This window comes from Lagenorhynchus albirostris, chromosome 11, assembly GCF_949774975.1.
Source record: "Lagenorhynchus albirostris chromosome 11, mLagAlb1.1, whole genome shotgun sequence".
NCBI lineage: Eukaryota > Metazoa > Chordata > Mammalia > Artiodactyla > Delphinidae > Lagenorhynchus > Lagenorhynchus albirostris.
This window is the reverse complement of record NC_083105.1, coordinates 47,952,035-47,979,895: the sequence shown is the minus strand read 5'-3', so window position 1 is coordinate 47,979,895 and position 27,861 is coordinate 47,952,035. Positions and strand designations below refer to the sequence as shown.

The window sequence follows — 27,861 nt, the reverse complement described above, 5'->3', positions numbered from 1 at the left end:
TATATCATTTTCATTTTTACTATTATAAATAAATGCTGTAAATCTACATCCTCATACATACTTTGTGCCAATGTGCTTCTCTATAGGACAGAAAGCTCTCATCTGCTGAGGGCCAGAGACAGAGTGATAAAGAGAAATATGGGTGGGTTTTTTCCTAAGATTACTACGTTACTGTTAAATGTGATTTTTTTTTTTTTTTTTTTTTTGCAGTACGCGGGCCTCCCACCGCCGCGGCCTCTCCCGCCGCGGAGCACAGGCTCCGGACACGCAGGCCCACCGGCCACGGCTCACGGGCCCAGCCGCTACACGGCATGCAGGATCCTCCCGGACAGGGGCACGAACCCCTGTCCCCTGCATCGGCAGGCGGACTCCCAACCACTGCGCCACCAGGGAAGCCCTAAATGTGATTTTAAACCTCTCAAAGAGATAGGGGATTTTCCAAAGCAAATGCAAAAGTGGAAAAGCAAAAACTCCTCATTTTCCTATGTTCATTTAAGTTGTCAAGTACATAAAAACCAGTTAAAGCAAAGGATGATCTGTCACCTAGTATCTGAGCATGCATATGCTAGATCCCAATGGAATCCGTTATCTGGTATCTGACAACTTATCCTGAGTCTTTTTCGTCAAACATACCACAAGCAATTGGACCCTACGTAGAGAGACACAGCCTTAATATTAGATCTGGTTTCCTAATCTGAACTTCTCAGTCTAACTAGAGGGTGACGGCTGGCAATTCACTTAATCCAATGGACTAATGTCCCTGCTTTGTAAAATGGAGGGTCTAGCCCGGATGCTAGAACTTGCGTGGGCCAGGTCACAAGGTGTGCTGGCGGGAACGAGGTCAGCCTAAAACCGCAGAAATGCCCGAGGCAAGCTCTATAGTCTGGGAGCTCTGGTCTGAATGTGCCAGCGACTTGTTTTGTGGCCCCGGGCAAGTTACTAAACCGCTGACACGTCAGTCTCTAAAGCTGTCAACTGGCATTTACCTTACAGGGTGTTGTGATGGTTCAATGAGACAAAGCACGCATACTGCCTCGCTTGTGCCTGACACCAAAGATGCCCTCAATAAAGGGTAGCTTCAAGTGTTTTAAACACCAAAGCATGTGTCAGTGCCATTCATCCAAGTTGCCAAATATCCCAACTTACGTAACAGCAATAGTAGCTTATACTTCTGTAGCATTTATTACGTGCCAATCACATCCTGAGTGCTTAACATCTATGAACTTATTTAACCCTCTGGTCATCCTATGAGATGGATACTATTACTTCCATGTAACAAAAGAAGAAATAGGCACAGAGGGTAAGAAACTCATTCAAGATCACAATTACTGAATAGCATAACCAGTCTTTGAACACAGGCAATCTGTACTCTACAGAGTCTGTGTTCTTAGGCACTATTAAATGCAAATATCTGTGTATTTATAGGTGTGGACATAAATGTGGTATTTCCCCCTTTTCTGATAGCTCTCCAGTTTCAATACCTGGTATCAACATCCCTTCCTTACCAAGATGTAAACAATTAAGAGTACTTCGATAAAACACTCAAATTTCACCCTACCACCTAATTTTAAAACCTATTTTTTAAATGACTGCCAAATGAGAACTTGTTTTAAAGGCAGCTATAAAAAGAATGAATATAAGCGAGGACATTATTAAACTTCTTATTGGTCACTCTAAGATTACACTGTGACTCCTATGAGCCTAAGGTGTTTTGAAACTCAAATGCCTGGAGAGTTACCTTCTCATACTGAACAGTATTCTGTTTCATTAGCTTACTCTATTTCCCTAGAGTTTCCACCTGAAAATTGAACAGTTTCTCACTAGATCACATGTGCTTTTAACATCAGCTCATAACATGCCTCTCAGAGGAAACAGGCTTTGGACTGCTCATGGAGCAAACCTCAGTGTTTAGCAGCTGGGATTCTGTTAATTTACCCCATGTAGAAGTTTACTTTTGTTTTCCTCCCTTAATTCACTTCTATCTCCATCTCTAGCATACAGGGGAAAGCTTTCCCCGTCTAGCAAGTAGGACCCCAGTGGTGAGGAATGACACAGTTACTTGTCTGACCCAACCATCTGGTTCCCGGGATGCACAGGAGGAGTTCAGTCAGGCCAGGGCAGCTCAAGCACCCCTATACTACACCAGCAACTTCTCCTCCCAGACATTAAGGACGCTGAGTACACTCTGTCCTACCCATCGGGTGGCAGGGGTCCTGCAGCCTTAGCATCTAAGGTATCTTACTCTGCTCATTGGAAAATCCAAAGTTCTTGATGGCCAGATTCTGCTCTCTACCCCTCATCCATCAATGGAGGCTGTATAAGTCTAAATCTCAGTTGTCAGGACAGAGCTCCTGGGCCCAGACAAATCAGTAGAGGTGGTGAGAGTGTTTCTGAGCATTCTGAGATATTTAGATAGACTATGTCTGCCCAGAGTATAGCAAGGATGTAGGCATGGGAAGGCTCACGAGGGAGATCTTTTGTCTAATCCAACACATAGGTGATCAGGCAAGATACTCTTATTTATACAAGCATTTGGCTTGATAGAGTATATTCAATGTTTTCTAACAGATACAATCTTGTTTTGATCAGTTTCAGAGGGCTCTGAACCTTTGTAAAGCATCACATATATATGTCCCACTAAAAAAGAACATGCCAAAGGGCAGAAATTAATACCCCTCAGCACCCGCCAGGAAGTCTGGCGTATTGCCTTGTTCATGGCACTACCTCAGTCTATTGCAAAGACTCCATAGTCAGTGCAGTAGTTTTCATGTTACCTGCCCCTGGGTCATGGAACCTTTATGCCAATAGATTCTTGGATGAAGATCCAATGTAAGAAGTTAAAGCTGAGCTGCTCTGGTTTAAGGAAGGGGAACCCAAGCTGTTGACTGTCTCCTTACTCACTAAGTCATCTTGACAGAAGCCTCCAGGTTCTAGAGACCATTTGAAAACTGGAAGAACTGGTACTTTGAAACCTGGGTTTGAGTTCCCAGCTCTGCCCCTAACCAGCTAAGTTGCCTTGGGCAAGTCACCTTTTCCCCAAGCCTCAGTTTCCCATCTGTAAAACCCGGATAACACTACTTAATTCCCAGGTTGATGGCAGGATTTAAAATAAGGCATGAAAGTAGCTAGTACATAACAAGCATTCAATAAAGTGTACAACTTTATTACTAATGGTCGAATACCCACTTTTATTACTCTTTAAACATATTTTCCCAAGGACAGAGAACAGAATGTCCTATGGAATCATAGGCCCCTGGGGGCTACAAAGACTGCAGTTTTAGTGAAGAGTTTACGTGAGTCAAAATATTTCCCTATTTATCACTGTCCTTTGAACAATCTGCTTAAAAAAAACAAAACCAAACCAAAACCAAACCCATAATGACAAAATCCTTCTAAAACTTCGTATTTTCCAGTGAGCACAAACTAAGATACCCTAGATGCTAAGATACATTAGAAATCACCATCAGCTCTTTATCCTTGACCGTGTACAGGGGCAGCATTCAGTGCCCCAGCTGCTTCTGGGAGAAAAATCTCACCCTGCCCCTTAGCTCCAGTCTGTTTTCCCGTTCACTTTACCGGGAATTCCTACCCCCTCACCTATCTGCCTGGGAACAGTCAAAGCTTTGTCCAATTATCAGCTTCCCTGATAAGCCTTTCTCGACTTTCCCAAGCACCCTGGAGGCCAGGCCTTTGAACGGTCATGGCCCTGTTACAGTACTTTTCCCATTAAGGTGATTGGGTGTAAGGCCCAGCCCTAGTTCCTAAAGAGAAAGGTCCAGGTTCTTTGTATCCACCTGCCCAGGTTCTGGTAGACAACAGGAGGGCAATAAATCGTTGTTGAACGAACACGTAAATGAATTCCTGAAAGACACATTTGGATTACTAACCCAAATTTATCAGTTACCAAGACATAATTTTGGATCATCAATTTCTTCATCTATGAAATCTCTTTGCTCTCAGCTCTAAAACGTGAATGTAAGTAACTTAGAGTTTTCATATAGCTTAAGTGAGGAAAATTTGTAAAGGGCTTAGCACGGTGCCTGGCACATGACAGGTACTCAGTAAACAGCAGCTGCATTTCTTTCATTTTCCCATCCTTGCTGCTCTTATTCAATAGCTTACCTAGAAAATGAGCCCAAGATTATGTCCCCTCTCAGTGCTGCTATATATCACCTGAAAAGTTCAAGTGGCTGTACAGTTGACCCTTAAACAGTGAGAGGGGTCAGGAGTGCCAAGCCTCTGAGCAGTCAAAGTCTGTGTATAACTTAGCTGGTCCTTGGTATCTGTAGTTGCTCAGTGGAGGATTCAACCAACCGTGGATCATGTAGTTTGGTTGTATTTACTATTGAAAAAAGATCTGCGTGTACGTGGACCAGCGCAGTTCAAGCTCGTGTTATTCAAGGGTCAATTGTACTTCATAATAACAATATTCCAATACTGTTTTAAAATAGAAGGTAATCTGTTTCTATTTTGTGCACTGTTGGCGGGAATGTAAATTGGTACAGCTACTATAAAAAAATTAAAACCGTAACTACCATGTGATCCAGCAATTCCACTTCTGGGTATTTATCTGAAGGAAAAATGAAATCAGTATGTCCAAGAGGTATCTGCATCCCCACGTTCAATGCAGTATTATTCACAATAGCCAAAACATAGAAACAACCTCAATGTCTGCAGATGGATGAACGGTTAAAGAAAATGTGATATGTACATACAATGGAATATTATTCAGCCGTGAAAAGGAGATCCTGCCATTTGTGACAGCATGGAGGAAATGAGGGCATTATGCTAGGTGAATTGAGACAGAGCTATGATCTCACATATATGTGGAATCTAAAAAAGCTGAACTCATAGAAACAGAGTGGATTGGTGGTTGCCAGGCACTGGGGATCAGGGGAAATAGGGAGATGTTGATCAAGGGGTACAAACTACCAGCTCTAGGTTCTGAGGATTTACTATACAGTACAGTGACTATAGTTAACAATACGGTATTATATAAAGTTGCTGAATGATTAGACTTAAATGTTTGCACCACCACCACAACAAAATAGTAATTGTGTGAGGAGAAGGATGTGTTAACTAATCTTTTTATGGTAAACCTTTTACAATACATGTGTTATCAAATCATCACGTCACACACTTTAAACTTACACAATGTCATATGCCAATATTACATCTCAATACTGCTGGGGAAAAATTTTAAGTGTCTGTTCCTAGGTACTCTGACATTTTTCTTTGAATTCTAGATTTAATTAATATTTATCGCTTTCTGTATAAGTCTGGCATAACCAGAATTTGTCTCCAAAATGGCTGATTAAAAAATCATTTCTTTTTGTGTGATCTGGGCTCTGTGAGGGCAAAAAGACACTATGATGTGCGATGAGCCACTGAAATGTTTCTGGTAAGCTGTATGATAAAGATAAGTGATCGTTAAGGTTTAAGTGAATAATCTGATCCAATTATGCTATTTAAATCAGAACTCTTCACACTGACAGCTCTTAGGAACTGTTATTATTTTTACAGATTTCTTATTACGTTTTGTTGGTGCTCTCGTTTATTCACCCTGGCATGTTTGTATTTTCTCACTGATTTCTTATTCCAGACATGGCTGTTTCACCTTATTTCTTAAAGGGAATCTTTACTGTAATGCAAAATGAATTGTAAAATGATCAGGAATTTTCCAATCAAGAAAACAAATCTGTCACTTTCCTATCAGGCAGGAGTCCCTAGGATGACGTGACTCCCTTTGGATGAAGCAAGAAGTCTTTCACAAGGTGGGAAAGGTCTTCCACGATCTGCCCATCTTGCCTCCTCTCGTCCCTTCATGCTTTCCTCTCCAGCCACACTCAACTTCTTTTGCTACACAAGGTCCACATGCTCCTTAACCACCAGGTCTCTGAACACGCCACTTATGGCCTTGCCTTCCCCCTTTCACCTGGCTGACTTCTGTCCTTCCGATCCCCTGCCATCTACTCCCCTAGGGTGAATCTCATCTGCATTTACTAGGATGTCTCTTCCTTCCCACTCACCCCTCAGATCATCGGCTCCATCAGGACAGGGACCATGTTTGACTTCTTTACCTCTATATTTTTATATATAGTTTGTGGCCAGCACACGCCACAAACTATACTAGGCATTCGATACATGTTTGCTGAATAAATTCAATGAATCTGTCTAGAGATAAATAGATTTAACTAAGGCTACTTTGGGATCTGTCAGTTAACTTTATGGCTCTCAGTCTTCACTTGTAACTGCATCCAACATGGTTGGCCACGACCTCAGTGAGGAAAGAGTTAACACAGCTGGTCTGTTTTATTCACTTCTTGCTTATCTCTGGAACACCTGCACTCATTGTAATGACTCTTAACCAAACTCTGAGCACTAAACTTCTTCAGTGTTCACTAATTATTGATGCAAGACAGAGCGTCAGCGTGCACCAGGTGGAAAGCATTGTTTAAAGTAAACGTGAAGATTCATGATGGGCACCTGGGATCTAGTGTGGGTCTGTACCCTGTGGGTCACAGTAGTCATGTGACCAGCTCCTGTGAAGAACTCTGGGCCTCCAAGACTCGAGTGGGCTTCCCTGAGTGCACAGCTGGAGAGAAGCATGCATCTGTGGGGTCCTCACTGAGGGAGAACGGGCAAGCCCATGCTGACTCCTCTAGTCTTTGCCTGCATGCATCATTATTCTGCTGTGCCGGCACTGTGTCCTTGGCTTCATAAATCTTGGCTGTGAGTATGACTTTATTGAGTCACGAGTCCTTCCAGCAATTCTCTAGTGGGTGGTCATGGGACCCCGAGACAGCCTCCTTTTTGAACTGCTGCCCTTCCTTCATGTCTGTGATATCACTCTTCACCTTTCTCCTACTTCCTTGCTGAATTTTTTTTTCCCATCTCCTTTGCTGGCTTCTATCTCTACCAGACTCAAAATACAACAGTATCCTCTGGCTCTATTCTGGCCCTCTTTTATCTCTACTTTCTTGTTAGATTATTTTATAATCCCATGGGTTTCAATGCCATCTACATGTTGATGACTCTCAAGCTTATTTCTACAGCCAAAACTTTCCTCCAAACTCCACCTACACACCTGCCTACTGGACGTTCCAACTGGATGTCTATTAAGGATTTCAAATTTTAAAAAATTGTCTAAATCAGAGGTCTTGATTTCAACCCAAACTTGTCCTCTTCTAGTATTTCCTATCTTGGTAAATAATACCTCAGGTGCTCAGCTGTCCAAGCTGAAAACCTAAAGGTCATCCTGGATCTTCTATTTTTCCCTATCTCTGCCCACCCCCTTCCAATCCATTAAGGAAGTATTGTTGGTTTTATTTCCAAAGTAGATCTCTAATCCCTGCACTTCTCTCCATTTCTAATACAGCATCTTCATCCAAATCACCATCATCAACAGTTGCCTGGATTATTATAACTGGATTAGTCTCCCTGCTTCTATACTTGCCCCTTTCTAATTAATTCTCTATTCAGCAGCCAATGCCATAATTTTCCCACCTACATCAGATGCCATCATTCCGATTAAAACCCTTCAATGGTTTTCCATTATTCTTAGAACAGAATTCAAACTCTCCCTGTTTGAATTAGCACACCAGGCACTCTGTGAACTGTCCCCTGCACGCCTCTCCAGCTTCACCCAGTACCATTCTCTGCATGCTTACTGTGCTCCAGCACCACTGGCCTCATTTCTGTTCTTGGAATACAGCACAATCCTTTCCACCTCAAAGCCTCTGGACTCTCTGCCCACCCCTACCCTGCGAGCTAGAGTGCCGCTGAGACTGAACACACATTTTGTGCATTTAGAAGTATATGTCATTAAAACTCACAAGACACCCAGGCCCAGCTACATGTTTATTAAGGCTAGAATGTGGTATTTCCCAATTTGTCTTTCTGTTTTTTCATAAATAGAAAGGAACTTACCGGTAACAAATGATAATCCCACTAGGCTTATCTCTAGGTTATCTCTAGTAGAGAGAGATTATTCATCTCATTCTCTAAGAGTAACAGAAAACAAATAAAATGTGTTCCTTAATTGAGCAACCTGCATCTCAAATTTAACCCCACGTGCATTTGGTATTATTACTAAGGTGCAAGTAAATCTAATTTTAAAATAATGGGAAAACTCCTGTGGAATTGCCCCATGTTAAAATGATCTGTTCTCCCCATGCGTCCACACCTTCTCAGGAGTGAACAGCCCCCTTTAAAAGAATTTTAATGGATGGGCTTGACTGAGTTACTAACAATGGGCAAGGGAATGGATACTTAACAGGGACTAAAAATTAAAGTTAAGATACTTTCAACCTTCAGCCTGTCTACCTGTTTATTTCCAAAACCTGAACATCTTAAACCTGTAAAGCATTCCTGAGTATGGAGGGGAAAAAAGACCCTTAAAATCGAGGGATTCCAAGTATCTGCTTAACTTTTCTGGTGGGGGGGGGAGGGGGGAGGCTTCATCACATGGTCCTTTTCGCTTTTTCACATTCTCTAGATAGACACTTGAACTATTTTTTCACTGTTCAAATAAAACCAGGGATATTTACTTAACCTCTTCTTAATGGAGGGTGTGTGTGTGTCTCCTATATTTACTCTCTCTTCTCTTAATACATGTTTGGTTAATGTTTGGGGGCTGAGGGAGCCAGAACCCCTCTAGGTGTGTCAGTGAATGACTCAGTTATGCCCTTGACTGCCTGAAGGACACTAACCTCCCTGTTGCCCTCCAGCATGAGCTGTGTCACAATGAGGTCCTCCTATACTACCTCTCCAAGGTATCATGCTACTTCCCATAACATTGTTTTATTGCAGTATAACCTGTTTTTGCTAAAACTATTTCATTTTCCTGAGAAACTGAAGTATTTACTACATACAACATATGTATAACTACATAACGTTGCGTATATAAAGTTACATATAGTATGTGTAACTATATAAATGTATATAAAAGTATATATATAAATATACATCCTATATACTTATACATAATAGCATACTATATACTATACTGTATAAAAGTGTATAAAAGCATATTTACACTAATGTTTCCTTTGCTATGCATGGAAAAACTCTTCAGCTGTGACCCTCACTGTGCCTGTCACATATAATCAGCACATAACTGGGTCTAAGATACGAAGATGAATGAAGCCTGGTCCCTGCCCTCCAGGTACAACATAGACAGAGCTCCTGGAAGATGCTGTGGAAGAGGGGCGCAAGGAGATTCTAACTCTGCCCAGGCGACTAGAAAAAGACTTCCAGGAGGAGGTGACATTTTGAACCAAGCCTCAGTCAACTGAATAAATGATCAAGTGGTCTCTAACATCCATTCCTGCTCTAAAAATGTGACGTTGTGCTCAATTTCACCTGACTGTATTCATAGTATACCCGTGCACTTTGTCAGAAAGGAGGCTGAGTTATGTATTTGGATAACTGTCAGTTCAGGTGACTTTGGCTGTGCTCCTTAAGTGTGGTTCTAGTTTCCTCAGAGAGATTCCTATCAGAGAAATTTTAAAAACTGAGTAAACAACTAACTGAAAGTTCTTTGTTTATACAAACAGAGGGTTTGCTTTCTTCTTCTAGACTCTGTGACAGTGCTTGCATATTTGAAGGGTTTACCCTGTCATTAATGCCTTTATACCCCACCACGAAGGCTGCTATCTTCAGCTCTGAGGAAGTTCGGGATATGTCTGTGAAGCTAGTTTGAAGGCAACTTGTTTGAAGTTGGCGGCATTTTTGTGATGCCAAGGAGAGTAAACCTCCAGTTGAGCTTTTGACAAAGTTATGTACAGGAAGGGTCACAGATCAGAAAATGTACACTTTTTAAACATCTGACATGTAGCAGTCCTTGTAAAACAGGGTTGAGAAAACATTTTTAATGTGCAACTTATGTCTGTTTTATTTACTTTATGTCTGTTTATTTGCACACAAACTCAAATTAGGATTTCCTAACCTCTCAAGCAAACTACTACCCTATATTACATTGAATGGCTACGGAGCTAGGAAGAATACCAATTCTTTTCAATCACTACATAGGAAGTTCCGATTTAATCTTCTTCCCCTAACCCAAATGCATGTTGGTATTTGATATAACCTTCAAAACTTTACCTTTTTTTGGGTAATAAACTCTAAGGGAAAAGAATCTGCAAAAGAGATCTATATATAACTGAATCACTCTGCTGTACACCTGAAACTAACAACATTGTAAATCGATTATATTTCAATAAAAAACATTTTTTTTTTTTTACTTTAAGATTCTTCTTATCTTACGTTCTGACTTTGCACTCTTCGAGAAAGGGGCATTCTAAATTCACAAACCAAAGGAAGGAAACAGGGCGAATGGCAGTTATCTCTCAACTCTAGATATTATTCGTCACTGCGGTGTTACCACTAGGCACTCGTGTTTTGATTAAGAACGGAAACCAAACACCTTCTGTATGCTGGCTACATAAATTTGAAGTGGGTCTTATCAGCTCTCTGCATCTGTGGTTTCAGACCAACAGTCCCTAACCCTATCAGTTGATGCCTTTTTTCACGTCCAAGATTTTGCAGCTCCTCCTTCACCATGCTGGCATGAAATCCACAGAAAATAATATTTGCATACGTAATTTCAGAAAGATTGATAAAATGTTCAAACTTTACATAAAGGGGAAATAAAAAGAAAGCAACTTATAATAAGAAAAAGCTGCTTAGATCAATTCTTGAGATTCACGGTGAAGGCATTTATTACAAACGCAGACTGATTCAGCTGTGTGGTCACTGATGCCAGGATTTTAAGAACGTGAAATATCTCGGAACCAAGTTCAGAGAAAAATATAATTGAATTTTCCCTCAATTTGCCTACAGGTAGTATTCCTGGAAAGTTTGGTACATATTAAAATTGTGGGAAAAAAGTATTTTGTGTTTGTACATAATTCGGAACTGGTTTTAGCTGGTAAGCTGGTCTTGCACCTATGGAAGACATTAGAAAATGTGGAGGACGATTTTTCACTAGGCACGACTATTCTGTGTGCTGCTAACAAGATCAGGAGGATGCATCAGCGAGGTCCCCCCTCCAAAGACTTCAAAGTTACGGCCTAAACCTCCCCTCAATTTCCAAAATTCCCCCTAGGGGGCAGTACTACTCTTAATGAGAACCACTGTTCTCAACTCAGGAGACAGCATTTTGGTGGGTGGGTGTCCTGAAAGTGTGCAAACCAGAATCTCAGTCTTCTCCTTTTGCCTCATAACCAAACAGTTTTAGTATATAGAAAAAAAATTAAGTCTACACCAAAATATGTAATTCACACTGCTTTGGATGAAACTGTAAATACTGAAAAGGGGTCTAGGATTCCATAGCCTATCACTCCGCACATAAAATACAGTTTACACGGGCCTTTTCTTGGATGATGGAGGATGCTCCTCAGCTTTTGCAGAATCACAGCAGTCGGGGCAAGGGGAGGAGCAGGATGTATGGGGGAGGGGAAAAGGGACAAGAACAGAGAAAGAGGTAACTGGAGAAACTTTTCTCTACAGCAAAGAGCTTTAATGGTCCACTATTTGGCACAAGACAGGCTTTGGTTCCAATCACCCCTCTGTCATTTACTAACTGTGGACGATTCATTCAATTCACATGTAAATTGGGGGATAATAATGGTATTTCGTGCCGTTGTGAGAGTGATTGAGGGGTATATGTAAAGTGCCAGGCAAAGAGTAAAATTCACTTAATGTTGGCTGCAATTATTATTTTTTTAAGTTTCAAATGCCACTAAAGTATTGGTGGTTGAAGCACAATAACATCTGTGTTACTTTCTGGATATTCTGTCTCTTCCTCTTAAAATCTCATACCACAAATATAGTGGAAATCTAAATCATTTCCTTGTAAGAAAAAAAGGCAGTGTCTTTAAGAAACTTAATGGTTATAAAACAAGGCTGAGGTTCCTAAGGTGTTTCAGAAAAGGACTTTACATTTCAAGTTAAAGAAGGGGAAAGGCTTGCTACCCCAATGTAACTTTAAATCACAAGTATGTATATTACAGCTGAAATTCCCAGATTTTAGTGGCTGTCTTGCTATTTAGTCCTCAATATGTCAATATTTACATCACAGAAAGCATTTTATACAGGATCTCAAGCAAACTGGCTTGCTGATCACACTTGAGAAATTAATAGGGTGACAGAAAATCGAATGCTGTGGCAAAATCTCGTATCGTGTCCTTTTCAGAGGGTGACTCGCCAGCCAGAATCTACCCAGGCAAGGGGAGTAGGCAACGAGAGGTCTGTGTACATGAGCACGGTACATGCCTCTTTGGGGCACGGGTCTTAAGCCAATTCTAGCGAGATTTTTGAGTATCTGCAATGTTATGACGACTCCTGGCAGAGGAATTCAATAAATATCTGTTGAATGCATATGTGAAGGTGAGAATCCTTGGGGGAAAATGCAGGAGAAATAAATTCTCCTTTATACTTTAAACACAACAATGAAAACTTTATGCTACAGTGATCTTTCAACATCATCATCACTATAACACTTAGCATAACATCTACGCTCATAGCAAATTTTAAAGTAAACAATATTTTTAACTATAAGCACTCTGCTGTGCAGTAGATCTCTAGGACATATTCATCCTGTATGACCAAAACTTTGTACCCTTTGACAAATACTACAGTAATCTTTCAAACCAGGAATGCCTGATTTATGACTGGTATAAGAGAAGAGGTAAGGGCTTCCCTGGTGGCGCAGTGGTTGAGAGTCCGCCTGCCGATACAGGGGACACAGGTTCGTGCCCCGGTCTGGGAAGATCCCACATGCCGCGGAGCGGCTGGGCCCGTGAGCCATGGCCGCTGAGCCTGCGCGTCCGGAGCCTGTGCTCCACAACGGGAGAGGCCACGACAGTGAGAGGCCCGCGTACCGCAAGGAAAAAAAAAAAAGAGAAGAGGTAAGCATACATTTCTTGAGATCATCAATCAATACTCCTTTTGGAAATCAATTTGGTTACATGTATCAAATACATAGAACTGCTTTAAGACCTGGTAATTTCCTTTTCGGAAATATATCCCCAATAGCAGGTAATGTATCTTTAACAGCAACTCTTATGTAGTACTTATTACGTGCCAGGAATTATTCTAACCACCCAGTGTCACACTGCTACAAAGTAGAGGATGTAGAATTTGAACTTGGGCCTTGTAGTTCCAAAGCCTGCGTGTGCTCTGACAACTTTTGCTGTCTTAGCTACAAAGGTGTCCACTATGGCACTTTTTTTTTTAATAACAGGAAAATTTAGAAACAAACTAAATGTCAGTGGGATGTAAGTTAAATAAACAACAGTATATCCATTGATAGGACAAAAAGCAGGCATTAAAACTCAGGTCTTAGAAATAACATGTTTGCAGGGGCAAGCAAGATATTTGGCTCAGTGGGAGGGGAGAAAGGCACAAAACAGGGCATATAGTCTTTCAGGTTTACTAAGTGTTTCCTTTGGACGGTGAGATTTTATTTTTCTCCTTGGTGCTTTGTTGTATCGTCCCAATTTTCTAAATGAACTTGAGTTCCTTTTGTACTCAGAAAAAGAAAATTGCTAATAACAAATTTCCGTCTAGATCAGCACAGCCCAATCAAAATATAGTGCAAGTCATATATGTAATTTAAAATGTTTTAGAAACCACAACCATATTAACAAAAGTAAAAAGAAACAGGTGAAGTTTTTTAAAAATGTTTCTTATTTAGCCTTTATATCTAAAATATTACCACTTCAACATGGAATCAATATAAAAATATTAATGGACTATTTTACTTTTTTGTATGAAATCTTCAAAGTCACTTTTAGCACACCTTAATTTGGTCCAGTCACATTTCAGCTGCTCAGTAAACAAGTGGCTACTGGCTACTGTGTTGGATCCTTGGTAGAAGCTTTACTTTCAGATCCAGTGTGCCCAAAACGTGACTCTGAAACCCTCCTGTAACTACCTCAGTCTTCATGTGACCAGCCACATCTGTGTCAAACCGCTTCCTTAATGAGAAAGAGATATGCTTCAGAGAAGGTGGATCTGAGTTTGAAGCCTCCCTCTAACACTTATCAGCTGTGTGATCTTCAGCAAGTTAATTAACTTCTCTGTGCCTCATTGGATCCTTTCTGTAAATGAGTATAAGGCCTATTTGAGTTGTTGAGATTGAAATAATGTATTACAACACCAAATACATGGAAAGCACTTTAGAACAGATTTTATTATCTAACCCTTTCTCTTTGCAACCTTCCTTATTCAGATCAAGGTTAGACTTAGCAGGAGGAAAGACAAGATTCTAAGAGATGTAGGAAATCTCATTTAAAGTGGTCCTAGAACTAATTTGGGGGGATGTGGAGAGAATAGCTGGGGAATCTATAATAAATACATTTGTATTTTAAAGGGGGCTACCTGACAGCAGGGCACAAATGGCACAACTTTTTGCTCGCTTCACATAGCTATCCCTCAGTAAATAGTCAAGCCACTAAACAAACAGATAAAAATCACTGAATACGTGCCAGGAACATGCTAGACAAAGGGGCTTAGGAGTAATTAAAAAAAAAAGGATAGGAGAGGTGTTCCCTTAACTGAATGAAGGAATGAATCAATGAACATTGTACATTTTCTGATTTTTCTCAACTCAGCTGTCTGTTCTTTTTGTTTTATAGTTGCCTCTGTTGTGTTACCTAAGATTTTCTTTACTCTGATATTAGGTAGTGGGATTTCCTCTAGAAGGCTCAACTGAAATGTGGTCTGTCTACTATGGCTGAACCTAGGTGAAGTGTATATATGTACTCAGCTTTTGGGTAGGTTTCAAACATTTCAAAATTAAAAACTGGAAAAAAAACAATTATAATAGAAGGCCATTAATCATGACATGTATCAATGTTTTTTTTTAGCATCACTGTTTATAACAGAGGCCACCAGAAGCTATATAGATGCCGCAAAGAGGTGAATGACTAAGAAATTCACATAATCGAGGAGAAAAGACTATATAGCAATAAACTCACACCTGCAGACCTTTCAATTCATGGAAATACGTAATGAAATAATGTGAACTGGGGGAAAAAAAGCAGCAGAGAATCCATGATTACAGTAATGAAAATACACGTGATATGCATCTACAAAAACTAAAAATGTATTTGGCAAGGTAGGAAGATTACTTTCCCTTCTAGGTATGTTGCCCACATTCACAATAACAAAGAAAAATAAATAACACATGTGGTAAATCTTGTTTGCTAAGCAAGCTATCTTACATCAGAGGGCAGGATGGCCAGGGGAAACTGCATCTAGTGAAAAGAGTACCAACAAATATGCTTGGCAACCGACTCCCAGTTACTAGCGTGCAGTTTAACCTACTACTCAGAACCTAATAGCAGATTTGGGATTTTTCTTAACCGGAGTAATTATTCAGAACATACTCAATACAAATATTTGACCTAAACTAGTGTCAGATTTTATTTTTTACACGGTAATTCCTCAGTCCTTTAACCACAATAGTGCACACCAGGTAAAAACAATTAAGCCCGCTGCCTTTCATTATTACCGTGGTCTGATAGCACGCAGGGTAGATCAAAATAGCTGGTTGACATTGAGAGTCCCGTCACAAGCACTTTGTGCTTGAAAAAAATAAAAACCAAATCATTTAGTACTTAAAATTAACAACACTGGCATCACCTTGTGGGTTAAATGACTGAACAATAACTCAAGTTAGTTGTGTTCTATATTTCCTTTATTAATGTAATTAGTATTCTTAGATCTTTTAAAATTGCTCTTCTCTAGCCCTAGGGGAAAATGATTTCAAAAGGCTGAATACATGTGCTGATTCAAGATACGCTTTCTCATACATCCAACCTCTATAAGTTTGGATGATACAGCAAAATATAGAGTAATTCTGGCTCCAACTCCTTAGCAACGTTGTTTAAAAACAAAAATGCCATTACACACATAAGCCAAGAATTTTTATGTTGCATTGCACATAAACAAATTTATGTAATACTTTTAAAATATAAAAACCATGGCCTTAATTGTTTGGAAAACGATTACTTAAGAATATGGTAATTAAGAGACTCACAAATTGGTTGAAAAACTCAGAGCTAAAATTCACACGGGGTTGAAATACACCTTATAAAGAGCTGACATCCAAATTACATACACTTGACAAAACTTATAATTTAAGCATTAAGTTATTTGCTAATCTCTTTGGGGAGGTACCAATATAATAAAAGATTGAGAAATAATAATATCTGGTAAAATTATTTGCCTTGTCCCAAAACGGCTAAGCCTTAAAGTAGAATCAGCTGAGTGCCAATCCTGGTTATAAAACTCACTCAAGATTTGAGTGTTCTAGGGCAAAATACTTAATTTCACTATGATTCAATTTTCCTATCTACTAAAATTAGAATTAATATATGGTTGTATATTTATACTTAATATATGGTTTCTAAATTAAAACAAAGTAATTAATAATGAACTCGAACATACTAAGAGCAATACCAATCACTGCTGTGGTACACTTATTACCCAGCAATTGTCTCATTCAAATGGATAACTTTTAAAATAGCCTTTTAATCAGTACCAAAGCCACTTTTTTGCATAACTTTAAGCCATAGGGCTAATTATACGTGACATAGAAATCTCACCAACAGAACTGCCCTGTTTTAGTTTAAAAGAGGCTTGAAGACACGATCCTAACAGTCCGAGTCATATTTAAAGAAGCCATCAAAAAGGGAAACAAACCTGAGATGGGTAAACAGACTTCCTTGGCAGAAGTTCATGTAGAAAACTAAAACCTAAAGTACTCATCCCAGGAAATCACTGTCTGCAAGATCCCAAAACAGAACGCCATTAACGCAAAGCACTCGGCACCGAACGACAGCGGAGACGTTTAGTAAAATTCAGGTCTTACTACTCCCCTGACAAAAAGCAACACAACACACAAAAGCAGAAACAACCAACACGCAAGGCAGGGATGGAACCGCTCGAGACCCTCTGAGTCGCTTCATGGAGAGGGGACAGGAGGCTAAGGCATATTTAATGAATGAAACTGAGGACTAGGGGGTTGGGAAAGTACACGAAACGGACCCTACCTTCCACAGATTCCCCGATACTGTGTAAGTGAGTGATAGAACTGTAGTTTTGGGAAATACTCTTCAGGAACGCTTCCATCTCTGGCTGGTGGTGGTAACTGAAGTCCAGCGCAGCTACCACAGGCAGCAACAGCCCTAGCCAGAGGCGGGCGCAGTCCATGGTCTAGAGATGAATAAAAACAATAATAAAGCTGAGCAGGTGAGGAAGGGGGTAGTGGGGAGTGTGCACGTTACTCGCTTCGGCTCCGCTGTCTAGTCTCAGATCTCCCGGCACTAACACTCCCAGCTTCCGAAGGAGGTAAAAGTTGGAAGCAACAGCTTCGGGAGTTAGCGCACCCGGAACACGGGTAGCCCCGGGTGCCCTCCATCCCGCCTCCCACCCTCTCCTCCTCCCCACGTCTCGGCCGCTCTCCGCCGCCCGACAGCTGCAGCAGCTGCGCTCGACCCTCCCGCGTCCCGCTCCTCACCCCGAGCCCAGGCGCGCACCGCCGCCCGGCGGCTGCCCCCAGACGGGACCCAGTATTAATAGCCCGGCCAGGGTCCCACCCACGACGCCTGACTGACGTCTCTCCGGCCCACTCAGGCGCCGCGAGGAGCACTCCGGGGCGGGGCCGAGCCGGGCGGTTCGGGCTCCTCTGCCTCCTTCGAGGTCCCTGGGTGCGGCGGTGAGCTTCCCGAAACCGAGTTACCTCGCGCGGCCCCAGTTTTTGCCGGCGCCCCAGGTTGGCAGTGCGCTCACCCCGGCCACGGCTTCGTCCTCTGAAGGGGTCCGGGGCGCCCCACCAAAGGGGCACGAGGTGTCTCCAGCTGCAGCGAGCTTGGAGACGCTAAAGGCTTGGACGGCTTTTCGAGTTGGGCGGTGCGGGCCGGCGCGTATCGGGCTCACCTGGAGCCCCACGAGGCGCCGCGAGTCCCGGGCGCCCGCAGCCCCGAGCGGGCTCCTTTGCTCTTCGGCGCCGACCCGAGTCGCCAGGGCCGCACTCCCAGCTGCGCCAGGCGGCCCAACCCTGCTCTGCAGTCGCGTGGCATTTCAGAACGTGCGTGTAGAAGTTTTAAATGCCGTCGTGTGGAGTCCAGGAAATTTTCCGACAAATATTTATAGTGTATGAGATTTGACTAAATCAGCGTTACATTGAAGACTGGCAATCTGGAAACCACATGGAAGAAGGCATCAGAGGCATCACTGTAAAGTCAACGCTGCCGCCACTAACACTGCCTAGGCCAGTTTCAGTTATCTCTACCTAAAATGCTTCTTTCTGGAAGGATGGGGTGATCTGTGTTTGCACTAGAGATAGCAAGGACTTTGCCGAAACCCAGAGGGTGTGTGGGACGGGCAAAGACTGCGCACACCTGTCACACATTACCTATCAGAGTAACGGGAGGCTTGTGCCACGGGTCCACTGAATGTAAAACGTTTGAAAAGCACTGATTTGGGATAACATTCCCCTTTAACAGATTAAAAACAGTAATGCCAGGGCCCCACCCCAGATAGGTTGAACAAAACTTCTGAGGCCCAGGAATGTGAATGGAACGTGCCCTCAAGAGCTGAGAACCGCTAGTGAACGCCTGTCTCTTTTTTGTTGTTAAATAAGTTATTGTTTTATCCTGTCTCTTTTTTTGTTGTTAAATAAGTTATTGTTTTATCCTGTCTCTTTTTTTGTTGTTAAATAAGTTATTGTTTTATACAATGTTTAAAGGTTACTTTTCATCCTGCCTCTTCTTTGTTTGTGATACAGATACTACTGTAGAATTGAGCAGTTTGGAACCTGAGGCCCCCTGTGATTCCCGGGTAGCGGAGTAAAGAAGTTTGAGCTATGATTATAGCATCACATGATATGGGTCCCTGTCCTTTCTCTGACACTCAGTGGTTGTGTCAACTCTCTGTGCCTTAGTTTCCTAGTCGGTAAGATGGAAATGATAATTGTGCTTACCTAAATAAGGTTGGCAGGCATATTGTGAGAACTCTGGGAGGTATCTATTAAGTAAATAACCAGTTTAATTAATAAATCTAAACAGAATTCTCTAAGAGTTGGAAAATCTTAATACAATGGTGTTGGGTTTTTGAGTGGATTAAAAGAAAAAGTATGCAGCAGTTGCTATGCTAACTGTGATTTTTACCAGATGGTTTGAAGAAGTTCTTTCATTGTTGTTCATTGACTGGAGGCCTGCAAGGAGGTGGAATAGGGTCAAGGAGATTAAATTTAGGCAAAGTTACTCTAAGGAATGGGAAAGGGAACTGTCAAGGAACAAAGTGAAGGATTTCTGATCTGACTTTAGAAATCAAACATTTGTTACAGAAGCAAGTGGCAGTTTTGAGATTTCCTTTAGTGATGCTGTGGCTGGAGCCTGGAGAAGATGGTGGCTTGGTCAATACTGGGATGGAGGTCGCCAGGGTTCTTATTCCAGATAAACAAAGGGGTGAGGTATAGTTGAAATTACTGCCCTTGGGGTTCACACTAGGTAAGGAATGGAAGCAAATTCAAGAGAGAGCCAATCTCCTGAGGTTTGAGGGCTGAAGGTCCAGAACCTAGCCACTCAAAGTGTGGTCCAGGACTAGCATTGACATCACCTGGGAGCTTGCTGGAAATGCAGAGTCCCTTGTCTCACACCAAACCTACTGAATCAGAACATGCATTTTAATAAGATTTCCAGTCCTATGTACGTTCAAATTTTATTTGCAATGGTCTAGAGGTCAAAGAAGTTTAGTGTTAGAGTGTGAAAGACATGGAGGAATAAAACGTTGGCCTAATAGACTAAAACACTAAAGTTTAAGACTTCAGAGGTGATCTTTCTAAGCACGACACCACTAAAGGTAAAAACATAATAAAAAGGCAGATAACTTAACATCATAAAAATATATACCTTCTATAAGGAAAACTCAGCATAAAATTTACCTAAAAAATTGCAAACTGGAAGAATTAATAGCTCTTACAAAATCAAGAATGGGCAAGGCCATTAATAGGTGGTTCATAAAAGCAGTAATACAAATGGTCAATAAACATAGTAAAAGTTACTGACCTGGTTAGCAATCAAAGAATTACACATTAAAAGGGGAAAGTAATATTTTGTTTTGCTTACCACCAAGAAAGATTAAAAAGATTGATAATACCTAGAAATGAACAAGATCTGGGGAAATGACATTTCTGCTATTTTAATGGTATTATAAACTGATACACCTTTCTGGAGGAAATCTGGGGAATAGACATCAAAGTTTTAAATACGCTCTTTCTTGATAAAAACTTAAGCTATAGAAGTAATTTGGAGAAGTGCTGAGTTTATATGTTAGGATCTTTATAAGCACCACTGTTTTTAATTGTGACAAAGTAGATAAACAAACAATAGCAGGTTGATTATATCAGTGGTTCTCAACTGGGCGTTAACATTGCCCAAAGAAAACATTTGGGATTAGGTGGAAATATTTTTGATTGTCATGACTGGTGTGTAGGGGTGGGGGGCAGGGAGGACAGTGCTACTGGCATCTAGTGGGTAGAGGGCAGGGATGCTAAACATCCTCCAATGACAACACAGCCTCCCACAACAAAGAATTATCCAGCCCCAAATTTTGGTGCTGAGGTTGAGACACCTTGGGTCAGATAAAGAATATTATAGCCATACAATAAAATATTTTCAGCCACATTAATGATGATATAGGTGTGTATTTATTGGCTTGAAAAAATAAGTCATTGAGTGGCAAAAAGCAGATTGTAAAAGTAAAATGAATAGTAAATTCCCATTTTGAAAAGCAAACAAACAAAAAACTATTCCTAGCGAAAAGTTTTAAGGGTTACAGAATGCTGAGTGGTCAGCTCTAAGTTGCCAGGTTTTGATTTTTCTTTTTTAAATCTTTCTGTATTTTCTGAAAAATTTTGCAGTTAAACATGTGTTACTTTTAGTCGGAAGAACAATGAAGGCATTTTCATCTAAAATCAAAACAGAGTGAAAAGCACAGAAGTGTCAGAGGTAAACAGTTCTAAATGAAGACGGGATCTACAATTTCTGTGGAGTGAATTACAGAAGTGAAGGTCATTGGAAATGGGATATTAAGGAATTTGAAACTAGCGTGGGTAGATGATTCTGTCAAAGGACAGAACTCTGAAGTTCCCTGAGATAGTGGTAGGAATTGGAGCAGAGGGGAAGACTAACGTCAAGGGCTAAATACCTCAATAGATGTCAGCAAAAATGGGAAGACCAATGAAACTAGACTTTGTGACCTTCCAGCTTGCTTTTTCCTTCTTCTAAAAGTGTCACAAGAAAATATGAACAAGGTAAAAGAAATTTTTTAGATCTACAAATTCCATTTACCCAGAAACAACCATCTTAAAACAAATTTAGGTATTAATTAGTCCCCTAATGTTGTACATTTGTTTCCGGTATTTCACTGTTATACACAGTAAATAGTCTTAGAGCTAAATTTTTGAGCACAGACTTATTTCCTTAGGATCAATTCTTAGACATGGAATTTAAAGCATTTGGCCAAGCTGTATTCCTATAAAATGTCAAAAGTATAATTTCAAAATGTTTGAAAAAGTTCTTATACAAATATAAAGTAAACGTAAGTCAAGTTTTTAACTCATTATTAAGGAAGCAGCAGGAAACAAAACTGGTTCCAAGAAAGATATGGGAAATAATGTTTTATATATATCAGTATAAGAACAAAAGAATACTGAAATCATTCTAAATTATTGATAAATTAGATATAAATCTGATTAATGTCCTGCAGAGCAGTAAACTATAACTTTTTGTGTTATCTTCTCTACAGAGCAGAAATCATTTTCATCTGTAAAGGACAAAAGTTATTTGTATCTCTATTAGACAAAAATATTAGCATCTTACCAATTTTCTACAAGTTAACATTTAAATTTCTTTTTATTTTATTTTATTTATTTTTGCGGTATGTGGTCCTCTCACTGTTGTGGCCTCTCCCATTGCGGAGCACAGGCTCCGGACGCGCAGGCTCAGCGGCCATGGCTCACGGGCCCAGCCGCTCCGCGGCATGTGGGATCTTCCCGGACCGGGGTATGAACTCATGTCCCCTGCATCGGCAGGCGGACTCTCAACCACTGCGTCACCAGGGAAGTCCTAAGTTTCTTTTTTTAAAGACAAAATTTGACCTATATCTATTAAAGAAATTGATCAATAACTAATAACCTTCTAAAAACAGAAAATGCCAGGCCCAGATGGGTCACTGGTGAATTCTACCAAACATTTAACGAAGAAATTTAACTAATTCCCTATAGTCTCTTTTAGAGTATAAAAGCAGAGGGAATACTTCCTAACTCATCTGTGATGCCAGCATTATTCTTATACTAAAATCAGAAAAATATATTACAAGAAAAGAAAACTACAGACCAGTATCTCTCACGAACATAGATGCAAAAATCATCAACCAAATATTAGCAGATTGAATCCAAAAAAGTATAAAAAGAATTATACATCATGACCCAATTAGATTTATGCCAGGTATATAAGGCTGGTTAAACATTTGAAAATCAAATAATGTAACGTATCATTTCAACAGACTAAAAAAAGAAATACCACGTGATCGTATCAATAGATGCAGAAAAAAGCATTTGACAGAATCCAACACTCATTCTTGATAAAAACTCTCAGTAAACTAGGAGTAGAGGAGAACTTTCTCAAATTGATAAAGACTACGAAGCTGATTCTCTTCATTGTACAGCAGAAACTTACACAACATTGCAAAACAATTATACTCCAATAAAAAATAAAATAAAATTCATTTGCACAAAGCAAAAAAAAAAAACCCAAAAATAAACCTACAGCTAACATCATGCTTAATGATGAGAGACCTGAAGCTTTTCCACTAAGATCAGGAGCAAAGCAAGGATATCCCCTCTCACCACTCCTTTTCAACATCATACTGGCTGCCCTTGCTAATGAAATCAGGCGAAAAACGGTAAAAAAAAAAAATGTACACAATTGGGAAGGAAGACACAAAACTGTCTTTGTTCACAGATGACATGATCATATATGTAGAAAATCTGAAAGAATTCACAAAACAAACAAACAGCTCCTGGAACAAATAAGTGATGGTTACAAGGTTGCAGGATTCAAGGTTAGTATATAAAATCAAATGTTTTCCTATATACTAACAACAAGTGGAATTTAAAATTTAAAATGTAATGCTATTTACATTAGCAGCCCCCAAAAAGAAATACTTAGGTATAAATCTAACAAAATATGTACAAGATCTATATGACGAAAACTATAAAACTCTGATGAACAAAATCAAAGAACTAAATAAATGGAGAGAGATTCTGTGTTCATGTATAGGAAGATTCAATATTGTCAAGATGTCAGTTCTTCCCAACTTGATCTGTAGATTCAATGCTATACCAGTTAAAGTCCCAGCAAGTTATTTTGTCAGTATCAACACACTGAGTCTACAGTTTATTTGAAGAGGCAAAAGACCCAGAATAGCCAACACAATTAATTAAAGGAGAAGAACAAATTTGGACTGACATGATCCAACTTCGTGACTTACTATAAAGCTACAATAATCAAGATAGTGAGGTACTGGTGAAAGAGTAAACAAATAGATCAATGTCAGTAACCTCCTGTAACTGACTCTGCACCATCAATATCCTCTTTTGTCTTTTTTTTTTTAACATCTTTATTGGAGTATAATTGCTTTACAATGGTGTGTTAGTTTCTGCTTTATAACAAAGTGAATCAGTTATACATATACATATGTTCCCATATCTCTTCCCTCTTGCATCTCCCTCCCTATCCCACCCCTCTAGGTGGTCACAAACCACCTAGCTGATCTCCCTGTGCTATGCAGCTGCTTCCCACTAGCTATCTATTTTACGTTTGGTAGTGTATATATGTCCATGCCACTCTCTCACTTTGTCACAGCTTACCCTTCCCCCTCCCCATATCCTCAAGTCCATACTCTAGTAGGTCTGTGTCTTTATTCCCGCCATTAATCATTAGAGAAGTGCAAATCAAAACTACAATGAGATATCATCTCACCCAATCATCCACATATAGATGGTCAGAATGGCCATCATCAAAAAATCTAGAAACAATAAATGCTGGAGAGGGTGTGGAGAAAAGGGAACACTCTTGCATTGTTTGTGGGAATATAAATTGATACAGCCACTATGGAGAACAGTATGGAGGTTCCTTAAAAAACTACAAATAGAACTACCATATGACCCAGCAATCCCGCTACTGGGCATATACCCTGAGAAAACCATAATTCAAAGAGTCATGTACCAAAATGTTCCTCTTTTGTCTTATCTGAGGATGGTATTTAAGGTGAGGCTTCAGCCATTTTGGCAAGTTGCTCAGTTTTCCTGGTCTCTCCCTTGTATACACATTATTAAACTTTGGTTTGATTTTCTCCTGTTAATCTGTCTCATGTCAATTTAATTCTTAGACCAGCCAGAACAATCTAGAAGGGTAGAGGAAAATTTCTTCCTCCCTGACACAAATGAACATGAATCATGAAAAGAATAATTGATAAGCTGAACTTCATTAAAATTAAAAACTTCTGCAGAATGACAATATCAAGAGAATTAGAAGACAAGCCACAGACTGGGAAAAATTATTTGCAAAAGACACATCTGATAAAGGATTGTTATACAAAATATACGAAGAACTCTTAAAACTCAACAGTAAGAAAACAAACAACCTGATTTAAAAATGGGCCAAAGGGGCTTCCCTGGTGGCGCAGTGGTTGAGAGTCTGCCTGCTGATGCAGGGGACGCGGGTTCATGCCCTGATCCGGGAAAATCCTACATGCAGCGGAGCGGCTGGGCCCGTGAGCCATGGCCGCTGAGCCTGCGCGTCCGGAGCCTGTGCTCCGCAACGGGAGAGGCCACAACAGCGAAAGGCCCGCGTACCCCCACCCCAAAAAAATGGGCCAAAGATCTTAACAGACTCTTCACAAAAGAAGAGATATAGACGGCATATAAGCATATTAAAAGATGCTCCACATCATAAGTTATCACGGAAATGTAAATTAAGACAACAATGAGATTTAATTACACACCTATCAGAGTGGCCAAAATCGGGATCACTGATAACACCAAATGCTGATGAGGATGTGGAATTCTCGTACATTGCTGGTGGGAGTGCAAAATAGCCACTTTAGAAGACAGTTTGGTGTTTTCTTACAAAACAAAACATACTCTTACCATACAATTCAGCAATCTCGTTCCTTGGTATTTACCCAAATGAGTTGAAAACTTATGGTTACACAAAAAAACTGCACAAAGATGTTTATAGCAGCTTTATTTATAACTGTCAAAACTTGGAAGCAGCCAAGATGTCCTTCAGTAAGTGAATGTATAGACTGTCGTGCATTCAGACGGTGGAATGTTATTCAGTGCAGAAAAGAAATGAGCTACACAGACGTAGAGAACAAACGTATGGATACCAAGGGGGAAGGAGGTGGTGGGATGAATTGGGAGATTGGGATTGATATATATACACTATTGATACTATGTATAAAATAGATAACTAATGAGAACCTACTATATAGCATAGGGAGCTCTACTCAATGCTCTGTGGTGACCTAAGTGGGAAGGAAATCCAAAAAAGAGGGGATATATGTATATACATATGGCTGATTCACTTTGCTGTACAGTAGAAAAACTAACACAACATTGTAAAGCAAGTATACTTCAATAAAAATTTTAAAAAAAGAAATGAGCTATCTAGCCATAAAAAGACATGGATGAACTTTAAATGCATATCACTAACAGAAAGAAGCCAATCTGAAAAGGCTACATAGTATATGATTCCAACTACAGTAAGTCCCCTATATATGAACGAGTTCCCTTTCGAGAGTACGTTCGTAAGTCCAATTTGTTTGTAAGTCCAACAACGTTAGCCTAGGTACCCAACTAACACAACTGGCTATATAGTACTGTACTATAATAGGTTTATAATACTTTTCACACAAATAATACATAAAAAACAAAAAAAAATAAAGAAAACACTTTTAATCTTACAGTACACTACCTTGAAGAGTACAACAGCTCTCCCATCTTTTCACCTCACTCCACTCTCTCAATTATTTTCACTTTTGTTTCCATCGTTATCACTTGGCCCTTCTTAGCAGTGCCAGCTACATCACCACTGCTTTTACGCTTGTTTCCTGACATGCTGGGCTTGAAATAAAGATACTGTCCTACTGTACTCTATACAGTACCGTACAGTAAAGTACACAAAAGCACAACCACTTGTAGAGGATGCATGCACGTGACAATGTACGGCAGACACGTGAACTAACTTAACATGATTGGACACGCGAACGCACGTTTGCATCTTTGAAGGTTTGCAACTTGAAGGTTCTTATGTAGGGGACTTACTGTGTAGGACATTCTAGAAAAGTCAAAACTATGGAGACAATAAAAAGATCACTGGTTGCCAGAGTAGGGTTGAAGGGGTGGGAGATGACTAGGCAGAGCCCATAGAATTTTAGGGCAGTGAAAATACTCTGTATATTATAATGATGGATAAATGTCAATTACACATTTGTTCAAACCCATAGGATTTACAACACCAAGGGTGAACCCTTAGGTAAACTATGGATGATTGGGTGTTTATGATGTGTCAGTGTAGGCTCATCCTTAGAGGGAAATTTACTATTCTGGTGAATGATGTTGTTAATGGGGAGATTATGCACATATAGGGGCAGAGAGTATATGGGAAATCTTTCCACCTCCTTCTCAATTTTGGTGTAAACGTAAAAGTGCTCTTAAAAACGTCGCCTTTAAAAAAGACAAGTTTTCTTGAAATTTCACCTGTAGAATATGATGCCTCATACTAATGCCACTCAATGACTCCACTGCCTGCTGCTTCCCATATAGCTGAGAGGGGTATTTACTGTAAGCCTGACTCTCCCCGCTCAGCCCTACCCCTACCTCCCGCAAACTAGCTCCCCCAAGTCAGATCTCTACCTCCACCAAAACGGAATCTGTTAGTTCTTGATAAAAATAAGAGAAGAAAGTGACTTTACAGTGTTGAAGGATGGAAAGATTACTATTTTTAGTCAGGGGTATGAAAGCTGTCAGTGAAAAGCGAGATGGTTTCCAGTAAGGTCCAAGATGCTATCCTTCTCCTAGACGACCACAGAGTGATATCTAAACAGTGGGACCCAGAAATTTAAAGAACACAGTTCAACTCAAGCACTCTGTTTGAAACAAGAACTCTGTAGTCTGTGCTGTATCTTTTTTTCTTTTTGGTTGTGCTCCCTTATTTTTTAGAACTGTGCATCTCTTTAATAAGCATTTCTCTAGGGATGGTGATTGTGTTTTTTATTTGTTATGCAAGCTTCTATTGAAATCCAAGCAGAATAGTTCTTTCATCTTGGCTGTGCAGCTGGAAAAATGTTAGCATTCCTTTGGGAGATTTATAAAGGATTTGTGTACACATCTGTGTTCATGATAAATTTCTGAATTCTAGAATTTTTGATAGCATACGGAAAGAAAGAGCTGAAAAATGCTAAGTCATCAAAAAGCACAACGTAGGTCCTGGAAGGGTATAACAATAGATAGCAGTGACTACAAAAGCATCCACCATTATCACTCTCCCCATGGTCCCTCTTCAGTGCTGCATGCATCACTGTGGGAGTAACCCTATTTGTTGCTCTGTCCACCCTTCCTTCCCTCCCTCCCTCCCTCCCTCCTTCCTTTCTTCCTTCCTCCCTCTCTTTCATTCATTCATTCTTTTCTTTATCAATTATTTATTGCTTACCTGTGCCAGGCACTGTGCTATCTCCTAGGGAGTACAACTGTGAACAAGACAGGCCAAATCCCTGCCC

General features: G+C 40.3%; 1 protein-coding gene across 5 annotated transcripts in view; it reads right to left on the bottom strand.

Annotated features, from left to right (window-relative positions):
• The window catches only part of CPM (carboxypeptidase M), a 135,137-nt gene extending 117,501 nt beyond the window's left edge, over positions 1-17,636 (bottom strand). For 4 of the 5 annotated variants that reach the window (XM_060165431.1, XM_060165432.1, XM_060165433.1 and 1 more), the window contains exons 1-2: positions 17,531-17,636; positions 17,064-17,226 (exon numbers count right to left, since the gene is read on the bottom strand). In XM_060165431.1, coding sequence (XP_060021414.1) covers positions 17,064-17,223 — 160 coding nt within the window. In that variant the 5' untranslated portion in view covers positions 17,224-17,226; positions 17,531-17,636. Of the gene's footprint in view, positions 1-17,063; positions 17,227-17,530 lie in introns of those variants that run through there. The other variant, XM_060165434.1, reaches the window with a different exon arrangement.
• Between the last annotated feature and the right edge of the window lie 10,225 nt (positions 17,637-27,861).